Genomic DNA, 25,518 nt, shown 5'->3' with positions numbered 1-25,518 from the left:
TTTCTCCCCACAAACTGTTGCAAATGGCTTTAGTGTTATATTTTCTGTAACATAATAAGCACATTATCATGAAAAAACGTTTTTAAATGTTTGTTTTTGTATTAATGATTTCATCCAGCCAAATCCACGGCTGGAGCAGGAAGCAGAAGTAGGAGAGTTCCCACAAGGTAGTGCCCCAGACCGACTAGAGATTGGGCCTGTCAAGATTTCCAAGGAACATTAAACACCAGGGTGATCAGTCCAAAGCATTTATTGGGAGAACTTAGAGTAGGCTAAAGCATCCTCGCAACAGGCAACAAGAATGTCATGCCTAGGTATATCCGCACTGAGGGGGTCAGGTTATGGAGTTTTATAGGAGAGTTTAAGGGATTTGGTTCAAGGCCAGAGCTAGTTTCTTTCCATATTTTGAGCAACAACTTAAACACCTTTATGTTCAAGGCTCCAGCTTGGGTTCAAGCATGCTGGGTAAACATGCAGCTGGCTGGGTCACAGCACAGTCAAAGCACTTTGTTTTTCAGTCAGAACAAGAGAAAAAGCAGGGGAAATGCGGGGTAGGAGGCCCTAGAGACACCATGCAAGGTCTGTGTGCCACATTTTGGTAGATGCTTCCTTTAAGGGAAGAACAAAGCCTTTTGAGTCAAACACTTTTGTATATGTAAATTTTTAAAGAAAACATCAGATTACAACTAAAATCATCATATACACCATCAGTTCGTGTACATTTAACACTTTCAAAAGCTTTACTTTGAGAAAATTGCAAGGGCTTTGAGCTTAGAAATTGAAATCCCCCCAAATCTGCTTCTTACTGGAGTCAGTCATCAATTTCATGAAAATTCTGCCTTATCTTGTGAGGATCTAAAGAGGTCATACATGTACACAACCTAGCACAAAGAAGTAATTCATAGATAGTACACATCCAGTAAATAGGAATTTTATAATTCCTCTTATTTTAAAAATAAATGGAGCCATTGTCATAATTATACACAGATCTAGGGTCAGTCAGCCCATTCTCAGCCACACAGCACAGATCAAAATCTAGGGAAATTAATAACCAGTGACGTTTAACTTTCTGTGCACAGAGAGTTAATATCAGCAGAGAAACAGGAACAGATAGCTTTCAAATTGAAGAGGCATCTTCAGAGAACGTGACCCTCACAAAGTTTGAGGGGATAGGTACCTGGAGCTGCCCGTTTGGTCACTGCTGTTTAAGTAGGGTCCAAATCTGAGAGAAGCATTCTAGAAAAGCTCATTATGGGGAAGCCTAGCCCTGCATTACTCACAGCCTTGAGGAGACTTGAGTTCCAGTGAATGGAAAAAGAGGTTTTACATACCAACCCGTTTTATGAAGCTAGAGGAACCTTGATAACAACGTCCAACAAATGAGCATATGAAATAAAAGTACAGGTAATGTCACTCATGAGGATATACATAAAAATCCTTAAATAAATTATTAGGACATAGATTACCCATGACCAAATTGTTGGTTTAAATGTACAAAATTTCCAGGCACCGTGACTCATTCCTGTAATCCCAGCACTTTGGGAGGCTGAGGTTAGTGGATGGCTTGAGATTAGGAGTATAAAACCAGCCTGGGCAACATGAAAAAATACCATCTCTAAAACAGAAAAATTAGCTTGGCATGGTGGCATGTACCTATAGTCCTAGCTACTGAGGAGGGTGAGGTGGGAGGATCGCCTGAGCCCAGGAGGTTGAGGTTGCAGTAAGCTGTGATCACACTACTGCAGTCAGCATGGGTGACAGAGTGAGACCTGTCTCAATTGTTAAAATTTAAAAAGTACAGATTTATCAACGTAATTAACTACATAAACAGATTACTGGGGGAAAAAACCCTGTGGTAATCACAATAGATGATTTCAGTTTTCAACGTACAGAATCAAACATGAAGCAAAATGTTTTTCATGCAACATGACAAAAGTAAACATGAAGCAGAGTGCCCGCTCACTTTCTTAGTAGCAAAGAAATCTCAATTCACATGTTTTAAGATGACTCAGGTCAGTGTTTCATGAAATTCAACATATATTCAAAATGAACACTCTCAACAAACTAAAACAGAATGGATTGACTTACTCTGAAAAAGTCCATCTACAAAAAAAGTACACTAAATATAGTCGTGAAATGTTGAAATTTTTCCATTTCTCATCAGGAATAACACAAAAATTTCCACTATCACAATTGTATCCGGTGGATCTGCTCAATGCCATAAAATCAGAAAAGGAAATAAAAGGGTTTAAAATGGCAAAAACAGGACCAGCACGGTGGCCCATGCCTGTAATCCCAACACTTTGAAAGGCCAAGGAGAGTGGATTACTTGCGCTCAGGAGTTCAAAAAAAGCCTAGGCCACAGGCCAAAATCCCACCTCTACGAAAAATACAAAAGAAAAAACAAACAAACAAAAAAGGCAGAAACAAAATTGCTCTTATTCAAAAATGATATGATTCTGTATGTTGAAAACTGAAAAAATCTAGAAGTAAACTTTTAAAATTCATAAGCATATTTAACAAGGTTGCTGGATAGAAAATCAATATATGAGAATTATGCCTCTACACACAGCTCAAGGAGATAGAATACAAAATTTCAAAGAATGAAACATTTCACAGCATCAAATAGCTAGAAATAAAATTGACAAAAGATTCACAAGACTTCTTTGCAGAAGGCTGTAAAGCTTTATTGGGAGAACTTCAATGAAGAATTTTCCAACATAGGAGCAGCCTGCAACATTTCAGCATGTCTTCTTTTAACACTGTGATTGCCCTTCACCTGAAACAAAACAAAACAGTTGGGAACATTACAGAGCAACAGATTATTATTATTATTATTATTATTATTTTAGATGGAGTCTCACTCTGTTGCCCAGGCTGGAGTACAGTGGTGCAATCTGGTTCACTGCAACGTCTGCCTTCTGGGTTCAAGCGATTCTCCTGCCTCAGACTCCCGAGTAGCTGGGACCACAGGAGCGTGCCACCACAAGGCCTGATTTTTTGTATGTTTAGTAGACACGGGGTTTCACCGTGTTAGCCACGATGGTATCCAATTCCTGACCTCATGATCCACCCGCCTTGGCCTCCAAAATGCTGGGATTACAGGCGTGAGCCACAGCGCCCGGCTGAGCAACAGATTATTTAGATGGCCCTAAAGGCATACAAAGCACACTACGGTTTGGGTTTTATTAAATGGACTAAAAACAGAACGCTAAGGTGATCCTCTGTCGTATATCCAATTGAATCTCGGAATACACTTTGAGAGTAGCCCTCCAGAATTTAAAGGTAATTTCTTCCCTAAACATCAAGTGCTTCCTTTCAATTCACAAGCACTTACAATTAACAGTCAGCAATTTGGAAAACACATGTGTGAAACATACTTCAGTTGATTACTCAGGAAGTACTAGAGTCATGGTCTTTCAACTTTAAATCTTATCAATTCATATCTCTAAAGCTGAAATTTACATGTAACATTTGATATGATTAGAGATGATTATATCGTATGTGCGTCTAGAGTCTTATTAGACATATTGTCTCATGAAGACTGACAGTGGGGAGGGAGCATGCATAGCACAGGCATCTTACTCACACCCATGCTGAGCATCACTGATCTACATGCCACAGATGATAGGAACTAAACGGGCTCTCGCCATTTGATATTTCAGTCACTCAAGGTTTCCGTGGGGAAAGATTTAAGAAGCAATTGTTCATTAAAAGCCAGAGAATCCCAGTCTGGGCAACATAGTGAGACCTCATCTCTAAAAAAATGAAAAAAAAAATTGTAGTCAGGTACGTTGGCTTGTGCATCTAGTTCCAGCCACTCAGGAGGCTGAGTTGGGAGGACTGCTTTAGCCTGGGAGCCAGAGGTTGCAGTGAGCTGAAACTACACCACTGCACTCCACCCTGGGTGACACACTGAGACTCTGTCGCAAACAAACAAACAAACCAAGAAGAGGGAGAATTCACAATTTCACAAGATCTTACACTACATATTCAGCTCTCCACACGGAAAAACTAGGATGAAGCAGAGGGCCCGCTCACTTTCTTACTGACAATGAAATCTCAATTCAGAGATTTTCAGATGACTCGGGCCAGGGTTTCATGATTTGTGATTAACAAACCATGCGAAGCAGATGATCTCTGTGTCCCACGCATTCTATGCAACAGGATCAGAGTATGAAAGAACCGGAATGGAAAATGGTTTTAAAATCTCTGACTTAAACTCACTATTTTCATAAGAACCAAAAATAGGTTTAGAAGGGAAAGGACTCATTCAGAATCTCGCGAAGGCTGTAAGAGCTGCTATTAGAACCCGCATGAGTGCTTCAGCATTTTTCACACCAAGTGATGGGTGTTACAAACGTGTTATGTATTGATTAAAAGCAGACCTATACAAAAGCATCTGAAAATTTATGAGCTACTGGTTTAAGGATTTATACTCAAAACTTTTAATTCAACATAGCTTTGACTCAGCTTGTTTCCCTATCTGACAGTCTATCAGTCGGGTGCTGGGGCCTGAACTACGTTTCAAATAACCTTTATATAAGAACTCTGTTACTAAAGAGGCAGTATTGTTACCTCTCTGTTATTAAAAATATAATGCTGGGTCGGGCACGGTGGCTCTCGCCTGTAATCCCGGCAATTTCAGTGGTAGAGGCAGGTGGATCCTCATTGAGGATCCTCATTGAGGATAAGGGAATCCCACCTCCCTCTGCTGTTTCCTATGCCTCTGGGACTCAAGTAGTGCTCCCCTCAAAACTCACCCCATCTTCAACTGAACCCCACCCCCAACCCAGGGCCCTCTCTTGCCCCGGCCCCACCATGGGGACAAGGACCACTGTGACTGGCTGGGAAGACAGGTAAACCACCTGCGAAAACAGAAATAGCAACCTATCCCAAAAGGAAATTGTTCAATGTGAACAAGTCAGAGAAAGAGACTGAAAGAAAAATGAATAGAATCGCTAGGACCCGTAAGAAAATGCTAAAACGATATCTATCATTTGTTAGCATCAGAATCGCAGAGGGTGAAGTGACAGCATTAGGGAAACAGGACACCCAGAGTGACACCACGTGAAAATAAACTCCGTCTTGAAAGTAGCAAGATACATAGTCCTACCAGTCACAACCCATGGTCCTAAGATGTTTGGAGTTGAGAAAACAGATGAAAGGTACCTCCAAGGACATGCTCCCACAGCAGCGGAAAGTGCACGGTTCCCAACACCCATTAACAATATATGCTTTCAACAGAATTATGCCTTCATGGACTTACACACTGGTAAGTCAAGGATAGTTTTCTTTAAATCAATAGAATGATAAAAGTCATCATGCTCTTAGCCCACCCGCACAAAGGCACAGATTAAGTTTAGTCTTTATATAGATAAGACCCCTATATAAGAAAAACCAGACCAGGCCAAGGCTCACGCCTGTAATCCTAGTATTTTGGGAGGCTGAGCTGGCCAGATCACCTGAGCTCAGGACGTCGAGACCAGCCTAAGCAACATCAGAAAATCTCATCACGACAAAAAACAAACAAAAAACCATCGAAAAATTAGCTGGGCATGGTGGCATGTACCTATACTCACAGCTACTCAGGAGGCTGAGGTGGGAGGAGCGCTTGAGCCCAGGAGGTCAAGGCTGCAGCGAGCTCTGATAACACCACCGCACTCCAGCCTCGGGGACAGAGTGAGACGCTGTCTCCAGTTTTAATAATCGAACCTAAAAACGTACAAATTTATCCATCGAATTCACTATATTAACACATGAATGGGAAAAAATGCTGTGGTAATCGAAATAGATGCACTGTTTGATGAAAATCAACATGTATTCAAATGAATACTCTCAGCAAATTGGGAACAGAATGGAATGACTCACTCTGATAAAGTCCGTCTACAAAAAAAGGAGAGTAAATAGGATGGTGAAATGTTGAGATTTTTCGGTTTCTCATCAGGGATAAGACAAGGATGTCCACTGTCACCATTGTAACGGGTGGGTCTGCGCAATGCCATAAAATCAGAAAAGGAAATAAAACTCTTTACAATGGCAACGACGGGCCCGCCACGGTGGCCCATGCCAGTAATCCCAGCACTGTGGGAGGTGAGGTGGGTGCATCACTTGCACTCAAAGGTTCAACAACAGCCCGGGAAACATGGCAAAACCCCGTCTCTACAAAGAATACAAAAGGGAAAAGAAAAAAAAATGGCGGAAACAAAACTGCTCTTATTCCAGGATGATATGTTTCTGTATATTGAAGACTGAAAACGACCTAGAAGTAAACTTTACAATTCACAAGCATATTTCACAAGGCCGCTGGATAGAAAACCAATATGTAAGAATTATGTCTCCACCGGGCGCGGAGGCTCATGCCTGTAATCCCAGCACTTTGGGAGGCCAAGGCAGGTGAATCACGAGGTCAGGAGTTCAAGAGCACCCCGGCCAAGATGGCGAAAGCCCATCTCTAGTAAAAACACAAAACTTAGCCAGGCGTGCTGGTGGGTGCCTATAATCCCAGCTACTCGGGAGGCTGAGGCAGACAATTGCTTGAATCCGGGAGGCGGGGTTGCAGTGAGCAGAGATCGCGCCACTGCACTCCAGCCTGGGCGACAGAGCAAGACTCCGTCTCAAAAGAGAACAAAGAAAGAAAGAAAAAAAAAAAGAACGATGTCTCTACATACCAGCTCAGAGAGTTACAATACACGATTTCAAAGAATGATACATATTTCACAGCATCAAAAAGCTAGAAATAAAATTCACAAAAGATGCGCAAGACTTCTTTGCAGAAGGCTGTAAAGCTTTATTGGGAGAATTTTAATGAACAAATTTCCAACATAGGAGCAGCCTGCATCATTTCAACGTGTCTTCTTTTAACACTGTGATTGCTTTTCACCTGTAACAGAAACACAACGATTGGGAACATGACTTAGCAACAGATTATTCAGATGACCCTAACGGCATACAAAGCACACTACACTTTGGGTTTTATTAAATGGACTAAAAACAGAACCCTATGGGTGATCCCGTGTCTTACACGCAATTGAACCTCTGCATAAACTTTGAGCGTACACCTGCAGAATTTAAAAGTAATTTCCTCCCTGAACATCAAGTGCTTCCTTTCAAGTCACAAGCACTTACAATTAACAGTCAGCAATTTGGAAAACACATGTGTAAAGCATACTTCAGCTGATTACTCAGGAACTACTAGAGTCACGGTCTTTCAACTTTAAATCTTATCAATTCATGTCTCTAAAGCTGAAAGTTACATGTAATATTTGATATGATTAGAGATGATTATATCGTATGTGTGTCTACAGTCTTATTAGAAATAGTGGCTCATGAAGACTGACAGTGGGGCAGGGAGCATGCATAGCACAGGCATCTTACTCACACCCACGATGAGCACCACTGACCTACATGCCACAGATGATGGGAACCAAACGGTCTCTCGCCATTTGATATTTATTTCAGTCACTCAAGGTTTCCGTGGGGAAAGATTTAAGAAGCAATTGTACCATTTGACCCAGCCATCCCATTACTGGGTATATACCCAAAGGACTATAAATCATGCTGCTATAAAGACACATGCACACGTATGTTTATTGCGGCATTATTCACGATAGCAAAGACTTGGAACCAACCCAAATGTCCAACAACGATAGACTGGATTAAGAAAATGTGGCACATATTCACCACGGAATACTATGCAGCCCTAAAAAATGATGAGTTCCTGTCCTTTGTAGGGACATGGATGAAACTGGAAATCATCATTCTCAGTAAACTATCGCAAGAACAAAAAACCAAACACCGCATATTCTCACTCATAGGTGGGAACTGAACAATGAGATCACATGGACAGAGGAAGGGGAATATCACACCCTGGGGACTGTTGTGGGGTGGGGGGAGGGGGGAGGGATAGCACTGGGAGATGTACCTAATGCTAGATGATGAGATAGTGGGTGCAGCGCACCAGCATGGCACATGTATACATATGTAACTAAGCTGCACAATGTGCACATGTACCCTAAAACTTAAAGTATAATAATAAAAAAGTAAATAAATAAATAAAAGAAAAAAAAAGGAAGCAGTTGTTCATTGAAAGCCAGAGAAACCCTGCCTGGGCAACACAGTGAGACCTCATCTCTACAAAAATGAAAACAAAAAAATGTACTCAGGCACGGTGGCTTGTGCATGTAGTTCCAGCCACTCACGAGGCCGAGGTGGGAGGACGGCTTTAGCCTGGGAGCCAGAGGTTGCAGTGAGCTGAAATTGCATCACTGCACTCCAGCCTGGGTGACACACTGAGACTCTGTCGCAAACAAACAAACAAACCAAGAAGAGGGAGAATTCACAATTTCACAAGATCTTACACTACGTATTCAGCTCTCCACACGGAAAAACTAGGATGAAGCAGAGGGCCCGCTCACTTTCTTACTGACAATGAAATCTCAGTTCAGAGATTTTCAGATGACTCGGGCCAGGGTTTCATGATTTGTGATTAACAAACCATGCGAAGCAGATGATCTCTGTGTCCCACGCATTCTATGCAACAGGATCAGAGTATGAAAGAACCGGAATGGAAAATGGTTTTAAAATCTCTGACTTAAACTCACTAATTTCATAAGAACCAAAGATAGGTTTAGAAGGGAAAGGACTCACTCAGAATCTCGCCAAGGCTGTAAGAGCTGCTATTAGAACCCGCATGAGTGCTTCAGCATTTTTCACACCAAGTGATGGGTGTTACAAACGTGTTATGTATTGATTAAAAGCAGACCTTTACAAAAGCATCTGAAAATTGTGAGCTACTGGTTTAAGGATTTATACTCAAAACTTTTAATTCAACATAGCTTTGACTCAGTTTGTTTCCCTATCTGACAGTCTATCAGTCGGGTGCTGGGGCCTGAACTACGTTTCAAATAACCTTTATATAAGAACTCTGTTACTAAAGAGGCAGTATTGTTACCTCTCTGTTATTAAAAATATAATGCTGGGTCGGGCACGGTGGCTCTCGCCTGTAATCCCGGCAATTTCGATGGTCGAGGCAGGTGGATCACCTGAGGTCAGGAGTTCGGGAACAACCTGTGCAACAGAACGAAACCCTGTCTCTACTAAAAATACAAAAATTAGCTGGGCGCGGCGGAGCATGCCTGTAAGCCCGGCTCCGCCAGAGGCTCAGGCAGGAGAATCACTTGAACCCTGGAGACAGAATTTCCAGTGAGCCGAGGTGGCACCACTGCACTCCAGCCTGGTCTTCGGAGCGAGACTCCGTCTCAAAAACATAGTAAGAATTACAATATGATACTGTGGAAACAGACACCCTACAATGTGCATGCCTAATGGATTGCCTACCTTCTTCAGGCGTTTTCACCTCCTCTGGATTTGGCGGGTCCATCTCCTGCCCATCAGGACCATCTTCACACTCACACCCAGTCTGTGGGTGACCCTGTTCCTGGCTATCAGCTTCAGGCTTCGGCCCTTAAAAATAAATCTACGTATCAATTTAAGCAGTAAAGCATAAAGTATGAATAAGAAAATAATATTCATGCTCTCGGTATTATTAGATAAAAGCTTTAGCTAACGTAATAATAAATGTGTTGATAAGAATCCCAGGAACATTATTTCAGGAGTCCGTTAGCAGAAAACAGGAAAACAAGGTGTTCCAAATATTACCCTCTTCCTTTCCGAAGACTGCCCTCAGACAACTTTGCTGCCTCCTTTGCACTTCTCTGTTATTCTACTTCTGATTGTCCTTCTCGTATTAAATGACTCAAGGCTCAAATCCCGTCTCTCACAGCACTTACACTCCTAGCGCTCAGACTCTTACATGGCATGAGTAGCCACCAATAAACGCTGAGTGAGAAAACTCTTTTAAAAATACATGAAAAAGCCCAAACTGCAGAATATTCTGCAAACCAACTGGTCCATCCTCTCCAAAAATGTCCGTATCGTGAATGACAAGCAAAATTAAGGAAACATTACAGGTTAAAGGAAACTAAAAACACCTGAAAAGCACATGCAAGGTGTGATTCTGAACTGGACTCTGGATCAGAAAAAGAAATCCTATCAATAAAATTATCTGGGCCGGGCGTGGGGTCTCACGCCTGCAATCCAAACATTTTGGGATGCCAAGGTGGGCAGAGCAGGTGAGGCCAGAAGTTCAAGACCGCAGTGGCCGGCGCCTGTAGTCCCAGCTACACGGGAGGCTGAGGCATGAGAATCCCTAGAACCTGGGAGGTGTAGGTTGCAGTGAGCCGAGATCGCACTACTGCACTCCAACCTGGCCCACAGAGAGAGACTCCGTCTCAACAAAGAAAAAAAAAAGGAAAAAAGAAATTTTCTGGGGAACTGGCAAAATTTGAGTATGCACTCTGTATTAAATGACTCCATTTTCTCATTGTTAAATTTCCTGATTTTGATCTTTGTGCAGTGATGATCCAAGAAATGACTTTCTCTTTCTTCTGACGATATACACACCCTCAAGTACATAGGGTAAAGGACCATAATACCTGAAACTTTATCGAAACAATTCAGCATTAATAACAGTAAACATATATCCATATGTGTGTGTGTGTGTGTGAGTGTGTGGGCAGCACGGTAAGAGAGGGAGGGAAGAGGTGAAACCTATGAAGCGAAAGCTTTTAACAATTGGTGAATCCAGGTGTAAAGTATACGAGTTCATTGTTCTATTCTTCCAAATTTTATATAAATGTTATGTCTTGAAGATAGATACAGTAAAAATTTAAAAGAATATATGATAACTGCACTGAACTTTAGGAAGAAAGGAATTTCCGATTGTGGTAAAACATACAGATATCGTAAAATTTACCATCTTAACTATTTTTAAGTGGTACAGTTCACTAAGGAGTTACGTTTGCAACATTACCAGCCACTAGGCACAAAAACTTTGCATCTGTGTTTTCCTATACCTTGAAACCTTTATTTATTTAATGAATTTCTTTATGTATTTATGTATTCATTTATTTATTTATTAGCGATGAGGTCTCACTGTGTTTCCCAGGCTGGGCTTGAACTCCAGGGCTCAAGCAATCCTCTCACCTCAGCCTCCCAAGTAGCTGGGACTATGAGTGCATGGCATTCAGCCCAGCTTTAGACCTTTCTGCTAAATGACAATTTAAGGATAAACCACAGGACATGTATAATGCTTATATTCAGCCGTAGAGTACCAACAGCAGTGTGCGTCAGCTGAGAAATCTGAAGTCTACCACGTGGATAGGATTTCAGTTACAATTACAATGTCAGTTTCTGAAGGATTGATTCGCTGGATGGATTTGAGGACTATGGAAAATCTTACAGTCACGACACCCATTACCTATTGGGGTAAAGAGAAACTTCACTTTGTTCAAATAAAGTTATATTTAGGTCCGAAGGTCCTAAAGGTAATATTCCATAAATGAACCCCGTGAAGAACAAAGCACCAAATATAACATTGTTTGTGAATCACAGAAAATATACTGTCCCGCACTGAGAATAAGGGAGTGGGCGGACAGCAATTAATGGGCATTGTTGTCAGTCAGATTCTAGGAACTTTTAACAGTGCATCCCTGGAATAATCCACGACCTCCGTTACATAAATGCTTCCTTTCAAAACATTTTATCTCTGAGAAATTATTTCCATCTCACGTTAATCTCAGGATAATTCCGTTTTTGCTTTTCTAACCATAAAAGGATTTAATCACCTCCTAAAAGCCGCTGAGAAAAATCACTAAGCCAGCTACCCGTATGGCAGTATCCTCATTTATCCAGCTTTTATCAAACGTACCATATAAAAATATCAATCAAAGGAAACGGGGGCCAACATTCAGCGACTCGGTTTTTGGAGCTGCTCCTGCTCCTCTGAACTGGGTCTATTCTTGGGTCAGTACTAAGCTACCTTACAGTAAAGCCTTTTGAGTTTTAAGCATTTTCAGCAAAATCACTTCCTTCTTTACAGCAACATAGATGATAGGAAGACACAAACCTTGGAACACAGTACAAATGTTGTATTCACCAGTCAAGGGTTCTTGGATAACACACAATCCTGGCACCTCCATTCTCTCATTCATAAAGTCGAGAACTTTTATCATAGTGAGGGATTTGCCTAAGCTAAGCTGCAAACTACATAGCCTCCTCGCTTTTCCAGTCAATTTCAGGCATTCTTTCCATTGTTTTCTTTCCTCCTGTTCCTCCTATGTGACAATGCCTCACACACACACACACACACACACGTGCAAACACAGCCACGAACACACACACACGCACACACCAGCAGACGTTCTTCTTCCCTTTCCCTCACCTTGACCTGCACATGCTCCCTCATCCTCTCCCTCCTGAGCAGCTGCAGGATCCTGACGTTGAGTTGCTGGTTCCCCTTCTTCAGGTGTTTCTGGTTCCACTTCATCACTGAACTGCTCGGGCTGGGGAATACGTGTGGGTGTGCAAATAAACAATAAGTTTCGTTATTGATACAAAATTTTACATATATACACAGAATACATAGCTATTTCTGGTCATAACCAAGCCTAAAGACATTTCTCCAACTCTATGCTCTATGCCCAATAAGGTTACTCCACCCACAGGGAGGTTACTGTGAGAAAAGTGACGCACGAGGACTTTGGAGGCTATTATACTCTGTGTTGGAATACATGTGTACAATCTGTCATTAACAAACAAAGCCTGAGAAAGAAGTCATGGGCAAAAGCTGAAGAACACGAGAGGGAAAAAAAATCCTCCAGAATCAATGTTTCCTTCATGAGATGCCATCATCATTTTTTATGAGCAGGAAAGACCTTTATCAGCATTTCCACACTAATGCAACAACGCTATCACAAAAATTAATTTCTACTAATAGAAAACATCGAATTAACGTTTAAGCACTCACCCGCATAGGCCCAATCATTTCAGGAGGCTGTAAATAGCGTCTTCGTCCAGGCCAATAATAGGTCGATCTTCCTCGCCAATTCATATTTCACACTGAAAACAGACAACCGTGATTGAGAACGTGCGCTCCAGAGGGCTGCTATATTCGATCGCTTCCATGGATAAATGTTAACTTGCCGTTTTACTTTTGAAAATACTCTCAAAATAAGTCCCAGAGTTAAGCATACGTGTGTACGCTGTCTGAGTGCCTACAAAGCCACTTCTGCTGGCCAGGCTGGCAGAGCAATCATCTTAAGGCGTGTGGCAAAAGGCAGAGGACATTTTTTTCTAAATTTCTTTCGGACACTCGGTCTCACTGTGTTGCTCAGGCTGGAGTGCAGCGGCGTGATCACAGCTCACTGCAGCCTCGACCTCCCGCTCAAGGGATCCTCCCACCTCAGTGTCCCGAGTAACTGGGACTACGTAGGCGAGCGCCACTGGGCCCCGCAGACAGAGGTCATTTCTGATGAGGTTTAGTTTCACAAGTGCACTCCCCACGAAAACCCTAGTGAATCACAATTCTCGTGATTGCTGCTTTGGGCACACTCCCACTTCCTAGAGCCATTCACCCCGCCTCACAACAAGTTTGGTTGGACCGCACTGCCTCGCCCACTCCTTCCCACTGTTTTCGGACCTTCCATGGCGGAGGTGAGACCTTGCAGAGCTTCTCACTCGGGCGCTCCGCACTCCACACCGCTGGGGGGGCGCTCACCAGGCCGCAGCCTTCCCAGCTGCCAGGCCCCTTCTTCACCTCCCGCCTCGCCCCCGCCGGGGGCCCCATTCAGGGAATCTGCCCTGTGTCGTCGGGGGTTCCCGGCACCTCGGGACTTCCATCCCCCCAACAGCACTCACCCCATCTTCACCTGAGCCCCTGACCGCCTCCCCTCCACGGCCCACCTTCCTCCCCGTCCAGGCCCCTTCACGACCACGAAGCCGCCGGTGGCCTCGCAGCCTGTGAAGGGAAGGAGGACGACCTCGTGCCCCTTCTCCCTCAGAGGCCACAGACCAGGAAGCGGGACCCGCCTGACCCACCCGAGGCCCTCTCCACCCTCACTCACACTTCAGCCCCCGGGATGACTGGCCTGCAGACCTACCAGATGAATCTCAGTAGAGGAAAAAGAGTCCGGACGGCAGGAACCACACAGCACTGCCTCACAGCTCCCTGGCGTTCTTCACGGGGGCGAAGGGGCCGGGCAGAAGACGCCCAGTGAACATGCGCACTGAGGCGGGAGCCCAGGGAGCATGCGCGGCTGTGGGCTGGGGAGGGCTGCCGTTCCCAGCGCCATGCCCAAACCCTCGATGCCCATCCTCATTGAGGATAAGGGAATCCCACCTCCCTCTGCTGTTTCCTATGCCTCTGGGACTCAAGTAGTGCTCCCCTCAAAACTCACCCCATCTTCAACTGAACCCCACCCCCAACCCAGGGCCCTCTCTTGCCCCGGCCCCACCATGGGGACAAGGACCACTGTGACTGGCTGGGAAGACAGGTAAACCACCTGCGAAAACAGAAATAGCAACCTATCCCAAAAGGAAATTGTTCAATGTGAACAAGTCAGAGAAAGAGACTGAAAGAAAAATGAATAGAATCGCTAGGACCCGTAAGAAAATGCTAAAACGATATCTATCATTTGTTAGCATCAGAATCGCAGAGGGTGAAGTGACAGCATTAGGGAAACAGGACACCCAGAGTGACACCACGTGAAAATAAACTCCGTCTTGAAAGTAGCAAGATACATAGTCCTACCAGTCACAACCCATGGTCCTAAGATGTTTGGAGTTGAGAAAACAGATGAAAGGTACCTCCAAGGACATGCTCCCACAGCAGCGGAAAGTGCACGGTTCCCAACACCCATTAACAATATATGCTTTCAACAGAATTATGCCTTCATGGACTTACACACTGGTAAGTCAAGGATAGTTTTCTTTAAATCAATAGAATGATAAAAGTCATCATGCTCTTAGCCCACCCGCACAAAGGCACAGATTAAGTTTAGTCTTTATATAGATAAGACCCCTATATAAGAAAAACCAGACCAGGCCAAGGCTCACGCCTGTAATCCTAGTATTTTGGGAGGCTGAGCTGGCCAGATCACCTGAGCTCAGGACGTCGAGACCAGCCTAAGCAACATCAGAAAATCTCATCACGACAAAAAACAAACAAAAAACCATCGAAAAATTAGCTGGGCATGGTGGCATGTACCTATACTCACAGCTACTCAGGAGGCTGAGGTGGGAGGAGCGCTTGAGCCCAGGAGGTCAAGGCTGCAGCGAGCTCTGATAACACCACCGCACTCCAGCCTCGGGGACAGAGTGAGACGCTGTCTCCAGTTTTAATAATCGAACCTAAAAACGTACAAATTTATCCATCGAATTCACTATATTAACACATGAATGGGAAAAAATGCTGTGGTAATCGAAATAGATGCACTGTTTGATGAAAATCAACATGTATTCAAATGAATACTCTCAGCAAATTGGGAACAGAATGGAATGACTCACTCTGATAAAGTCCGTCTACAAAAAAAGGAGAGTAAATAGGATGGTGAAATGTTGAGATTTTTCGGTTTCTCATCAGGGATAAGACAAGGATGTCCACTGTCACCATTGTAACGGGTGGGTCTGCGCAATGCCATAAAATCAGAAAAGGAAATAAAACTCTTTACAATGGCAACGACGGGCCCGCCACGGTGGCCCACGCCAGTAATCCCAGCACTGTGGGAGGTGAGGTGGGTGCATCACTTGCACTCAAAGGTTCAACAACAGCCCGGGAAACATGGCAAAACCCCGTCTCTACAAAGAATACAAAAGGGAAAAGAAAAAAAAATGGCGGAAACAAAACTGCTCTTATTCCAGGATGATATGTTTCTGTATATTGAAGACTGAAAACGACCTAGAAGTAAACTTTAGAATTCACAAGCATATTTCACAAGGCCGCTGGATAGAAAACCAATATGTAAGAATTATGTCTCCACCGGGCGCGGAGGCTCATGCCTGTAATCCCAGCACTTTGGGAGGCCAAGGCAGGTGAATCACGAGGTCAGGAGTTCAAGAGCACCCCGGCCAAGATGGCGAAAGCCCATCTCTAGTAAAAACACAAAACTTAGCCAGGCGTGCTGGTGGGTGCCTATAATCCCAGCTACTCGGGAGGCTGAGGCAGACAATTGCTTGAATCCGGGAGGCGGGGTTGCAGTGAGCAGAGATCGCGCCACTGCACTCCAGCCTGGGCGACAGAGCAAGACTCCGTCTCAAAAGAGAACAAAGAAAGAAAGAAAAAAAAAAAGAACGATGTCTCTACATACCAGCTCAGAGAGTTACAATACACGATTTCAAAGAATGATACATATTTCACAGCATCAAAAAGCTAGAAATAAAATTCACAAAAGATGCGCAAGACTTCTTTGCAGAAGGCTGTAAAGCTTTATTGGGAGAATTTTAATGAACAAATTTCCAACATAGGAGCAGCCTGCATCATTTCAACGTGTCTTCTTTTAACACTGTGATTGCTTTTCACCTGTAACAGAAACACAACGATTGGGAACATGACTTAGCAACAGATTATTCAGATGACCCTAAAGGCATACAAAGCACACTACACTTTGGGTTTTATTAAATGGACTAAAAACAGAACCCTATGGGTGATCCCGTGTCTTACACGCAATTGAACCTCTGCATAAACTTTGAGCGTACACCTGCAGAATTTAAAAGTAATTTCCTCCCTGAACATCAAGTGCTTCCTTTCAAGTCACAAGCACTTACAATTAACAGTCAGCAATTTGGAAAACACATGTGTAAAGCATACTTCAGTTGATTACTCAGGAAGTACTAGAGTCACGGTCTTTCAACTTTAAATCTTATCAATTCATGTCTCTAAAGCTGAAACTTACATGTAACATTTGATATGATTAGAGATGATTATATCATATGTGTGTCTACAGTCTTATTAGAAATAGTGGCTCATGAAGACTGACAGTGGGGCAGGGAGCATGCATAGCACAGGCATCTTACTCACACCCATGATGAGCACCACTGACCTACATGCCACAGATGATGGGAACCAAACGGTCTCTCGCCATTTGATATTTATTTCAGTCACTCAAGGTTTCCGTGGGGAAAGATTTAAGAAGCAATTGTACCATTTGACCCAGCCATCCCATTACTGGGTATATACCCAAAGGACTATAAATCATGCTGCTATAAAGACACATGCACACGTATGTTTATTGCGGCATTATTCACGATAGCAAAGACTTGGAACCAACCCAAATGTCCAGCAACGATAGACTGGATTAAGAAAATGTGGCACATATTCACCACGGAATACTATGCAGCCCTAAAAAATGATGAGTTCATGTCCTTTGTAGGGACATGGATGAAACTGGAAATCATCATTCTCAGTAAACTATCGCAAAACAAAAAACCAAACACCGCATATTCTCACTCATAGGTGGGAACTGAACAATGAGATCACATGGACAGAGGAAGGGGAATATCACACCCTGGGGACTGTTGTGGGGTGGGGGGAGGGGGGAGGGATAGCACTGGGAGATGTACCTAATGCTAGATGATGAGATAGTGGGTGCAGCGCACCAGCATGGCACATGTATACATATGTAACTAAGCTGCACAATGTGCACATGTACCCTAAAACTTAAAGTATAATAATAAAAAAGTAAATAAATAAATAAAAGAAAAAAAAAGGAAGCAGTTGTTCATTGAAAGCCAGAGAAACCCTGCCTGGGCAACACAGTGAGACCTCATCTCTACAAAAATGAAAACAAAAAAATGTACTCAGGCACGGTGGCTTGTGCATGTAGTTCCAGCCACTCACGAGGCCGAGGTGGGAGGACGGCTTTAGCCTGGGAGCCAGAGGTTGCAGTGAGCTGAAATTGCATCACTGCACTCCAGCCTGGGTGACACACTGAGACTCTGTCGCAAACAAACAAACAAACCAAGAAGAGGGAGAATTCACAATTTCACAAGATCTTACACTACGTATTCAGCTCTCCACACGGAAAAACTAGGATGAAGCAGAGGGCCCGCTCACTTTCTTACTGACAATGAAATCTCAGTTCAGAGATTTTCAGATGACTCGGGCCAGGGTTTCATGATTTGTGATTAACAAACCATGCGAAGCAGATGATCTCTGTGTCCCACGCATTCTATGCAACAGGATCAGAGTATGAAAGAACCGGAATGGAAAATGGTTTTAAAATCTCTGACTTAAACTCACTATTTTCATAAGAACCAAAGATAGGTTTAGAAGGGAAAGGACTCACTCAGAATCTCGCCAAGGCTGTAAGAGCTGCTATTAGAACCCGCATGAGTGCTTCAGCATTTTTCACACCAAGTGATGGGTGTTACAAACGTGTTATGTATTGATTAAAAGCAGACCTTTACAAAAGCATCTGAAAATTGTGAGCTACTGGTTTAAGGATTTATACTCAAAACTTTTAATTCAACATAGCTTTGACTCAGTTTGTTTCCCTATCTGACAGTCTATCAGTCGGGTGCTGGGGCCTGAACTACGTTTCAAATAACCTTTATATAAGAACTCTGTTACTAAAGAGGCAGTATTGTTACCTCTCTATTATTAAAAATATAATGCTGGGTCGGGCACGGTGGCTCTCGCCTGTAATCCCGGCAATTTCGATGGTCGAGGCAGGTGGATCACCTGAGGTCAGGAGTTCGGGAACAACCTGTGCAACAGAACGAAACCCTGTCTCTACTAAAAATACAAAAATTAGCTGGGCGCGGCGGAGCATGCCTGTAAGCCCGGCTCCGCCAGAGGCTCAGGCAGGAGAATCACTTGAACCCTGGAGACAGAATTTCCAGTGAGCCGAGGTGGCACCACTGCACTCCAGCCTGGTCTTCAGAGCGAGACTCCGTCTCAAAAACATAGTAAGAATTACAATATGATACTGTGGAAACAGACACCCTACAATGTGCATGCCTAATGGATTGCCTACCTTCTTCAGGCGTTTTCACCTCCTCTGGATTTGGCGGGTCCATCTCCTGCCCATCAGGACCATCTTCACACTCACACCCAGTCTGTGGGTGACCCTGTTCCTGGCTATCAGCTTCAGGCTTCGGCCCTTAAAAATAAAAGCTACGTATCAATTTAAGCAGTAAAACATGAAGTATGAATAAGAAAATAATATTCATGCTCTCGGTATTATTAGATAAAAGCTTTAGCTAACGTAATAATAAATGTGTTGATAAGAATCCCAGGAACATTATTTCAGGAGTCCGTTAGCAGAAAACAGGAAAACAAGGTGTTCCAAATATTACCCTCTTCCTTTCCGAAGACTGCCCTCAGACAACTTTGCTGCCTCCTTTGCACTTCTCTGTTATTCTACTTCTGATTGTCCTTCTCGTATTAAATGACTCAAGGCTCAAATCCCGTCTCTCACAGCACTTACACTCCTAGCGCTCAGACTCTTACATGGCATGAGTAGCCACCAATAAACGCTGAGTGAGAAAACTCTTTTAAAAATACATGAAAAAGCCCAAACTGCAGAATATTCTGCAAACCAACTGGTCCATCCTCTCCAAAAATGTCCGTATCGTGAATGACAAGCAAAATTAAGGAAACATTACAGGTTAAAGGAAACTAAAAACACCTGAAAAGCACATGCAAGGTGTGATTCTGAACTGGACTCTGGATCAGAAAAAGAAATCCTATCAATAAAATTATCTGGGCCGGGCGTGGGGTCTCACGCCTGCAATCCAAACATTTTGGGATGCCAAGGTGGGCAGAGCAGGTGAGGCCAGAAGTTCAAGACCGCAGTGGCCGGCGCCTGTAGTCCCAGCTACACGGGAGGCTGAGGCATGAGAATCCCTAGAACCTGGGAGGTGTAGGTTGCAGTGAGCCGAGATCGCACTACTGCACTCCAACCTGGCCCACAGAGAGAGACTCCGTCTCAACAAAGAAAAAAAAAAGGAAAAAAGAAATTTTCTGGGGAACTGGCAAAATTTGAGTATGCACTCTGTATTAAATGACTCCATTTTCTCATTGTTAAATTTCCTGATTTTGATCTTTGTGCAGTGATGATCCAAGAAATGACTTTCTCTTTCTTCTGACGATATACACACCCTCAAGTACATAGGGTAAAGGACCATAATACCTGAAACTTTATCGAAACAATTCAGCATTAATAACAGTAAACATATATCCGTATGTGTGTGTGTGTGTGTGAGTGTGTGGGCAGCACGGTAAGAGAGGGAGGGAAGAGGTGAAACCTATGAAGCGAAAGCTTTTAACAATTGGTGAATCCAGGTGTAAAGTATACGAGTTCATTGTTCTATTCTTCCAAATTTTATATAAATGTTATGTCTTGAAGATAGATACAGTAAAAATTTAAAAGAATATATGATAACTGCACTGAACTTTAGGAAGAAAGGAATTTCCGATTGTGGTAAAACATACAGATATCGTAAAATTTACCATCTTAACTATTTTTAAGTGGTACAGTTCACTAAGGAGTTACGTTTGCAACATTACCAGCCACTAGGCACAAAAACTTTGCATCTGTGTTTTCCTATACCTTGAAACCTTTATTTATTTAATGAATTTCTTTATGTATTTATGTATTCATTTATTTATTTATTAGCGATGAGGTCTCACTGTGTTTCCCAGGCTGGGCTTGAACTCCAGGGCTCAAGCAATCCTCTCACCTCAGCCTCCCAAGTAGCTGGGACTATGAGTGCATGGCATTCAGCCCAGCTTTAGACCTTTCTGCTAAATGACAATTTAAGGATAAACCACAGGACATGTATAATGCTTATATTCAGCCGTAGAGTACCAACAGCAGTGTGCGTCAGCTGAGAAATCTGAAGTCTACCACGTGGATAGGATTTCAGTTACAATTACAATGTCAGTTTCTGAAGGATTGATTCGCTGGATGGATTTGAGGACTATGGAAAATCTTACAGTCACGACACCCATTACCTATTGGGGTAAAGAGAAACTTCACTTTGTTCAAATAAAGTTATATTTAGGTCCGAAAGTCCTAAAGGTAATATTCCATAAATGAACCCCGTGAAGAACAAAGCACCAAATATAACATTGTTTGTGAATCACAGAAAATATACTGTCCCGCACTGAGAATAAGGGAGTGGGCGGACAGCAATTAATGGGCATTGTTGTCAGTCAGATTCTAGGAACTTTTAACAGTGCATCCCTGGAATAATCCATGACCTCCGTTACATAAATGCTTCCTTTCAAAACATTTTATCTCTGAGAAATTATTTCCATCTCACGTTAATCTCAGGATAATTCCGTTTTTGCTTTTCTAACCATAAAAGGATTTAATCACCTCCTAAAAGCCGCTGAGAAAAATCACTAAGCCAGCTACCCGTATGGCAGTATCCTCATTTATCCAGCTTTTATCAAACGTACCATATAAAAATATCAATCAAAGGAAACGGGGGCCAACATTCAGCGACTCGGTTTTTGGAGCTGCTCCTGCTCCTCTGAACTGGGTCTATTCTTGGGTCAGTACTAAGCTACCTTACAGTAAAGCCTTTTGAGTTTTAAGCATTTTCAGCAAAATCACTTCCTTCTTTACAGCAACATAGATGATAGGAAGACACAAACCTTGGAACACAGTACAAATGTTGTATTCACCAGTCAAGGGTTCTTGGATAACACACAATCCTGGCACCTCCATTCTCTCATTCATAAAGTCAAGAACTTTTATCATAGTGAGGGATTTGCCTAAGCTAAGCTGCAAACTACATAGCCTCCTCGCTTTTCCAGTCAATTTCAGGCATTCTTTCCATTGTTTTCTTTCCTCCTGTTCCTCCTATGTGACAATGCCTCACACACACACACACACACACACGTGCAAACACAGCCACGAACACACACACACGCACACACCAGCAGACGTTCTTCTTCCCTTTCCCTCACCTTGACCTGCACATGCTCCCTCATCCTCTCCCTCCTGAGCAGCTGCAGGATCCTGACGTTGAGTTGCTGGTTCCCCTTCTTCAGGTGTTTCTGGTTCCACTTCATCACTGAACTGCTCGGGCTGGGGAATACGTGTGGGTGTGCAAATAAACAATAAGTTTCGTTATTGATACAAAATTTTACATATATACACAGAATACATAGCTATTTCTGGTCATAACTAAGCCTAAAGACATTTCTCCAACTCTATGCTCTATGCCCAATAAGGTTACTCCACCCACAGGGAGGTTACTGTGAGAAAAGTGACGCACGAGGACTTTGGAGGCTATTATACTCTGTGTTGGAATACATGTGTACAATCTGTCATTAACAAACAAAGCCTGAGAAAGAAGTCATGGGCAAAAGCTGAAGAACACGAGAGGGAAAAAAAATCCTCCAGAATCAATGTTTCCTTCATGAGATGCCATCATCATTTTTTATGAGCAGGAAAGACCTTTATCAGCATTTCCACACTAATGCAACAACGCTATCACAAAAATTAATTTCTACTAATAGAAAACATCGAATTAACGTTTAAGCACTCACCCGCATAGGCCCAATCATTTCAGGAGGCTGTAAATAGCGTCTTCGTCCAGGCCAATAATAGGTCGATCTTCCTCGCCAATTCATATTTCACACTGAAAACAGACAACCGTGATTGAGAACGTGCGCTCCAGAGGGCTGCTATATTCGATCGCTTCCATGGATAAATGTTAACTTGCCGTTTTACTTTTGAAAATACTCTCAAAATAAGTCCCAGAGTTAAGCATACGTGTGTACGCTGTCTGAGTGCCTACAAAGCCACTTCTGCTGGCCAGGCTGGCAGAGCAATCATCTTAAGGCGTGTGGCAAAAGGCAGAGGACATTTTTTTCTAAATTTCTTTCGGACACGCGGTCTCGCTGTGTTGCTCAGGCTGGAGTGCAGCGGCGTGATCACAGCTCACTGCAGCCTCGACCTCCCGCTCAAGGGATCCTCCCACCTCAGTGTCCCGAGTAACTGGGACTACGTAGGCGAGCGCCACTGCGCCCCGCAGACAGAGGTCATTTCTGATGAGGTTTAGTTTCACAAGTGCACTCCCCACGAAAACCCTAGTGAATCACAATTCTCGTGATTGCTGCTTTGGGCACACTCCCACTTCCTAGAGCCATTCACCCCGCCTCACAACAAGTTTGGTTGGACCGCACTGCCTCGCCCACTCCTTCCCACTGTTTTCGGACCTTCCATGGCGGAGGTGAGACCTTGCAGTGCTTCTCACTCGGGCGCTCCGCACTCCACACCGCTGGGGGGGCGCTCACCAGGCCGCAGCCTTCCCAGCTGCCAGGCCCCTTCTTCACCGCCCGCCTCGCCCCCGCCGGGGGCCCCATTCAGGGAATCTGCCCTGTGTCGTCGGGGGTTCCCGGCACCTCGGGACTTCCATCCCCCCAACAGCACTCACCCCATCTTCACCTGAGCCCCTGACCGCCTCCCCTCCACGGCCCACCTTCCTCCCCGTCCAGGCCCCTTCACGACCACGAAGCCGCCGGTGGCCTCGCAGCCTGTGAAGGGAAGGAGGACGACCTCGTGCCCCTTCTCCCTCAGAGGCCACAGACCAGGAAGCGGGACCCGCCTGACCCACCCGAGGCCCTCTCCACCCTCACTCACACTTCAGCCCCCGGGATGACTGGCCTGCAGACCTACCAGATGAATCTCAGTAGAGGAAAAAGAGTCCGGACGGCAGGAACCACACAGCACTGCCTCACAGCTCCCTGGCGTTCTTCACGGGGGCGAAGGGGCCGGGCAGAAGACGCCCAGTGAACATGCGCACTGAGGCGGGAGCCCAGGGAGCATGCGCGGCTGTGGGCTGGGGAGGGCTGCCGTTCCCAGCGCCACGCCCAAACCCTCGATGCCCATCCTCATTGAGGATAAGGGAATCCCACCTCCCTCTGCTGTTTCCTATGCCTCTGGGACTCAAGTAGTGCTCCCCTCAAAACTCACCCCATCTTCAACTGAACCCCACCCCCAACCCAGGGCCCTCTCTTGCCCCGGCCCCACCATGGGGACAAGGACCACTGTGACTGGCTGGGAAGACAGGTAAACCACCTGCGAAAACAGAAATAGCAACCTATCCCAAAAGGAAATTGTTCAATGTGAACAAGTCAGAGAAAGAGACTGAAAGAAAAATGAATAGAATCGCTAGGACCCGTAAGAAAATGCTAAAACGATATCTATCATTTGTTAGCATCAGAATCGCAGAGGGTGAAGTGACAGTATTAGGGAAACAGGACAGCCAGAGTGATACCACGTGAAAATAAACTCCGTCTTGAAAGTAGCAAGATACATAGTCCTACCAGTCACAACCCATGGTCCTAAGATGTTTGGAGTTGAGAAAACAGATGAAAGGTACCTCCAAGGACATGCTCCCACAGCAGCGGAAAGTGCACGGTTCCCAACACCCATTAACAATATATGCTTTCAACAGAATTATGCCTTCATGGACTTACACACTGGTAAGTCAAGGATAGTTTTCTTTAAATCAATAGAATGATAAAAGTCATCATGCTCTTAGCCCACCCGCACAAAGGCACAGATTAAGTTTAGTCTTTATATAGATAAGACCCCTATATAAGAAAAACCAGACCAGGCCAAGGCTCACGCCTGTAATCCTAGTATTTTGGGAGGCTGAGCTGGCCAGATCACCTGAGCTCAGGACTTCGAGACCAGCCTAAGCAACATCAGAAAATCTCATCACGACAAAAAACAAACAAAAAACCATCGAAAAATTAGCTGGGCATGGTGGCATGTACCTATACTCACAGCTACTCAGGAGGCTGAGGTGGGAGGAGCGCTTGAGCCCAGGAGGTCAAGGCTGCAGCGAGCTCTGATAACACCACTGCACTCCAGCCTCGGGGACAGAGTGAGACGCTGTCTCCAGTTTTAATAATCGAACCTAAAAACGTACAAATTTATCCATCGAATTCACTATATTAACACATGAATGGGAAAAAAATGCTGTGGTAATCGAAATAGATGCACTGTTTGATGAAAATCAACATGTATTCAAATGAATACTCTCAGCAAATTGGGAACAGAATGGAATGACTCACTCTGATAAAGTCCGTCTACAAAAAAAGGAGAGTAAATAGGATGGTGAAATGTTGAAATTTTTCGGTTTCTCATCAGGGATAAGACAAGGATGTCCACTGTCACCATTGTAACGGGTGGGTCTGCGCAATGCCATAAAATCAGAAAAGGAAATAAAACTCTTTACAATGGCAACGACGGGCCCGCCACGGTGGCCCACGCCAGTAATCCCAGCACTGTGGGAGGTGAGGTGGGTGCATCACTTGCACTCAAAGGTTCAACAACAGCCCGGGAAACATGGCAAAACCCCGTCTCTACAAAGAATACAAAAGGGAAAAGAAAAAAAAATGGCGGAAACAAAACTGCTCTTATTCCAGGATGATATGTTTCTGTATATTGAAGACTGAAAACGACCTAGAAGTAAACTTTACAATTCACAAGCATATTTCACAAGGCCGCTGGATAGAAAACCAATATGTAAGAATTATGTCTCCACCGGGCGCGGAGGCTCATGCCTGTAATCCCAGCACTTTGGGAGGCCAAGGCAGGTGAATCACGAGGTCAGGAGTTCAAGAGCACCCCGGCCAAGATGGCGAAAGCT

General features: G+C 44.0%; 2 protein-coding genes across 2 annotated transcripts; both read right to left on the bottom strand.

Moving 5' to 3' along the window:
* Positions 1-6,766: 6,766 nt before the first annotated feature.
* LOC473605 (G antigen 4) lies at positions 6,767-14,128 on the bottom strand. The gene is made up of 5 exons (XM_054676440.2): positions 14,001-14,128; positions 12,869-12,960; positions 12,284-12,404; positions 9,340-9,465; positions 6,767-6,883 (listed from the first exon to the last, which is right to left on the bottom strand). Exons 2-5 carry the CDS (start codon positions 12,950-12,952, stop codon positions 6,861-6,863), a joined length of 354 nt encoding a protein of 117 aa, XP_054532415.1. The 5' UTR covers positions 12,953-12,960; positions 14,001-14,128; the 3' UTR covers positions 6,767-6,860.
* Positions 14,129-16,300: 2,172 nt separating this feature from the next.
* On the bottom strand, positions 16,301-23,662 carry LOC129138710 (G antigen 4). Its single transcript, XM_054676522.2, has 5 exons — positions 23,535-23,662; positions 22,403-22,494; positions 21,818-21,938; positions 18,873-18,998; positions 16,301-16,417 (listed from the first exon to the last, which is right to left on the bottom strand). Exons 2-5 carry the CDS (start codon positions 22,484-22,486, stop codon positions 16,395-16,397), a joined length of 354 nt encoding a protein of 117 aa, XP_054532497.1. The 5' UTR covers positions 22,487-22,494; positions 23,535-23,662; the 3' UTR covers positions 16,301-16,394.
* Positions 23,663-25,518: the final 1,856 nt, after the last annotated feature.

This window comes from Pan troglodytes, chromosome X (genome assembly GCF_028858775.2).
Source record: "Pan troglodytes isolate AG18354 chromosome X, NHGRI_mPanTro3-v2.0_pri, whole genome shotgun sequence".
Taxonomy (NCBI): domain Eukaryota; kingdom Metazoa; phylum Chordata; class Mammalia; order Primates; family Hominidae; genus Pan; species Pan troglodytes.
The sequence above is the reverse complement of the archived record's forward strand: the minus strand, read 5'-3'. Positions and strand labels throughout refer to the sequence as shown.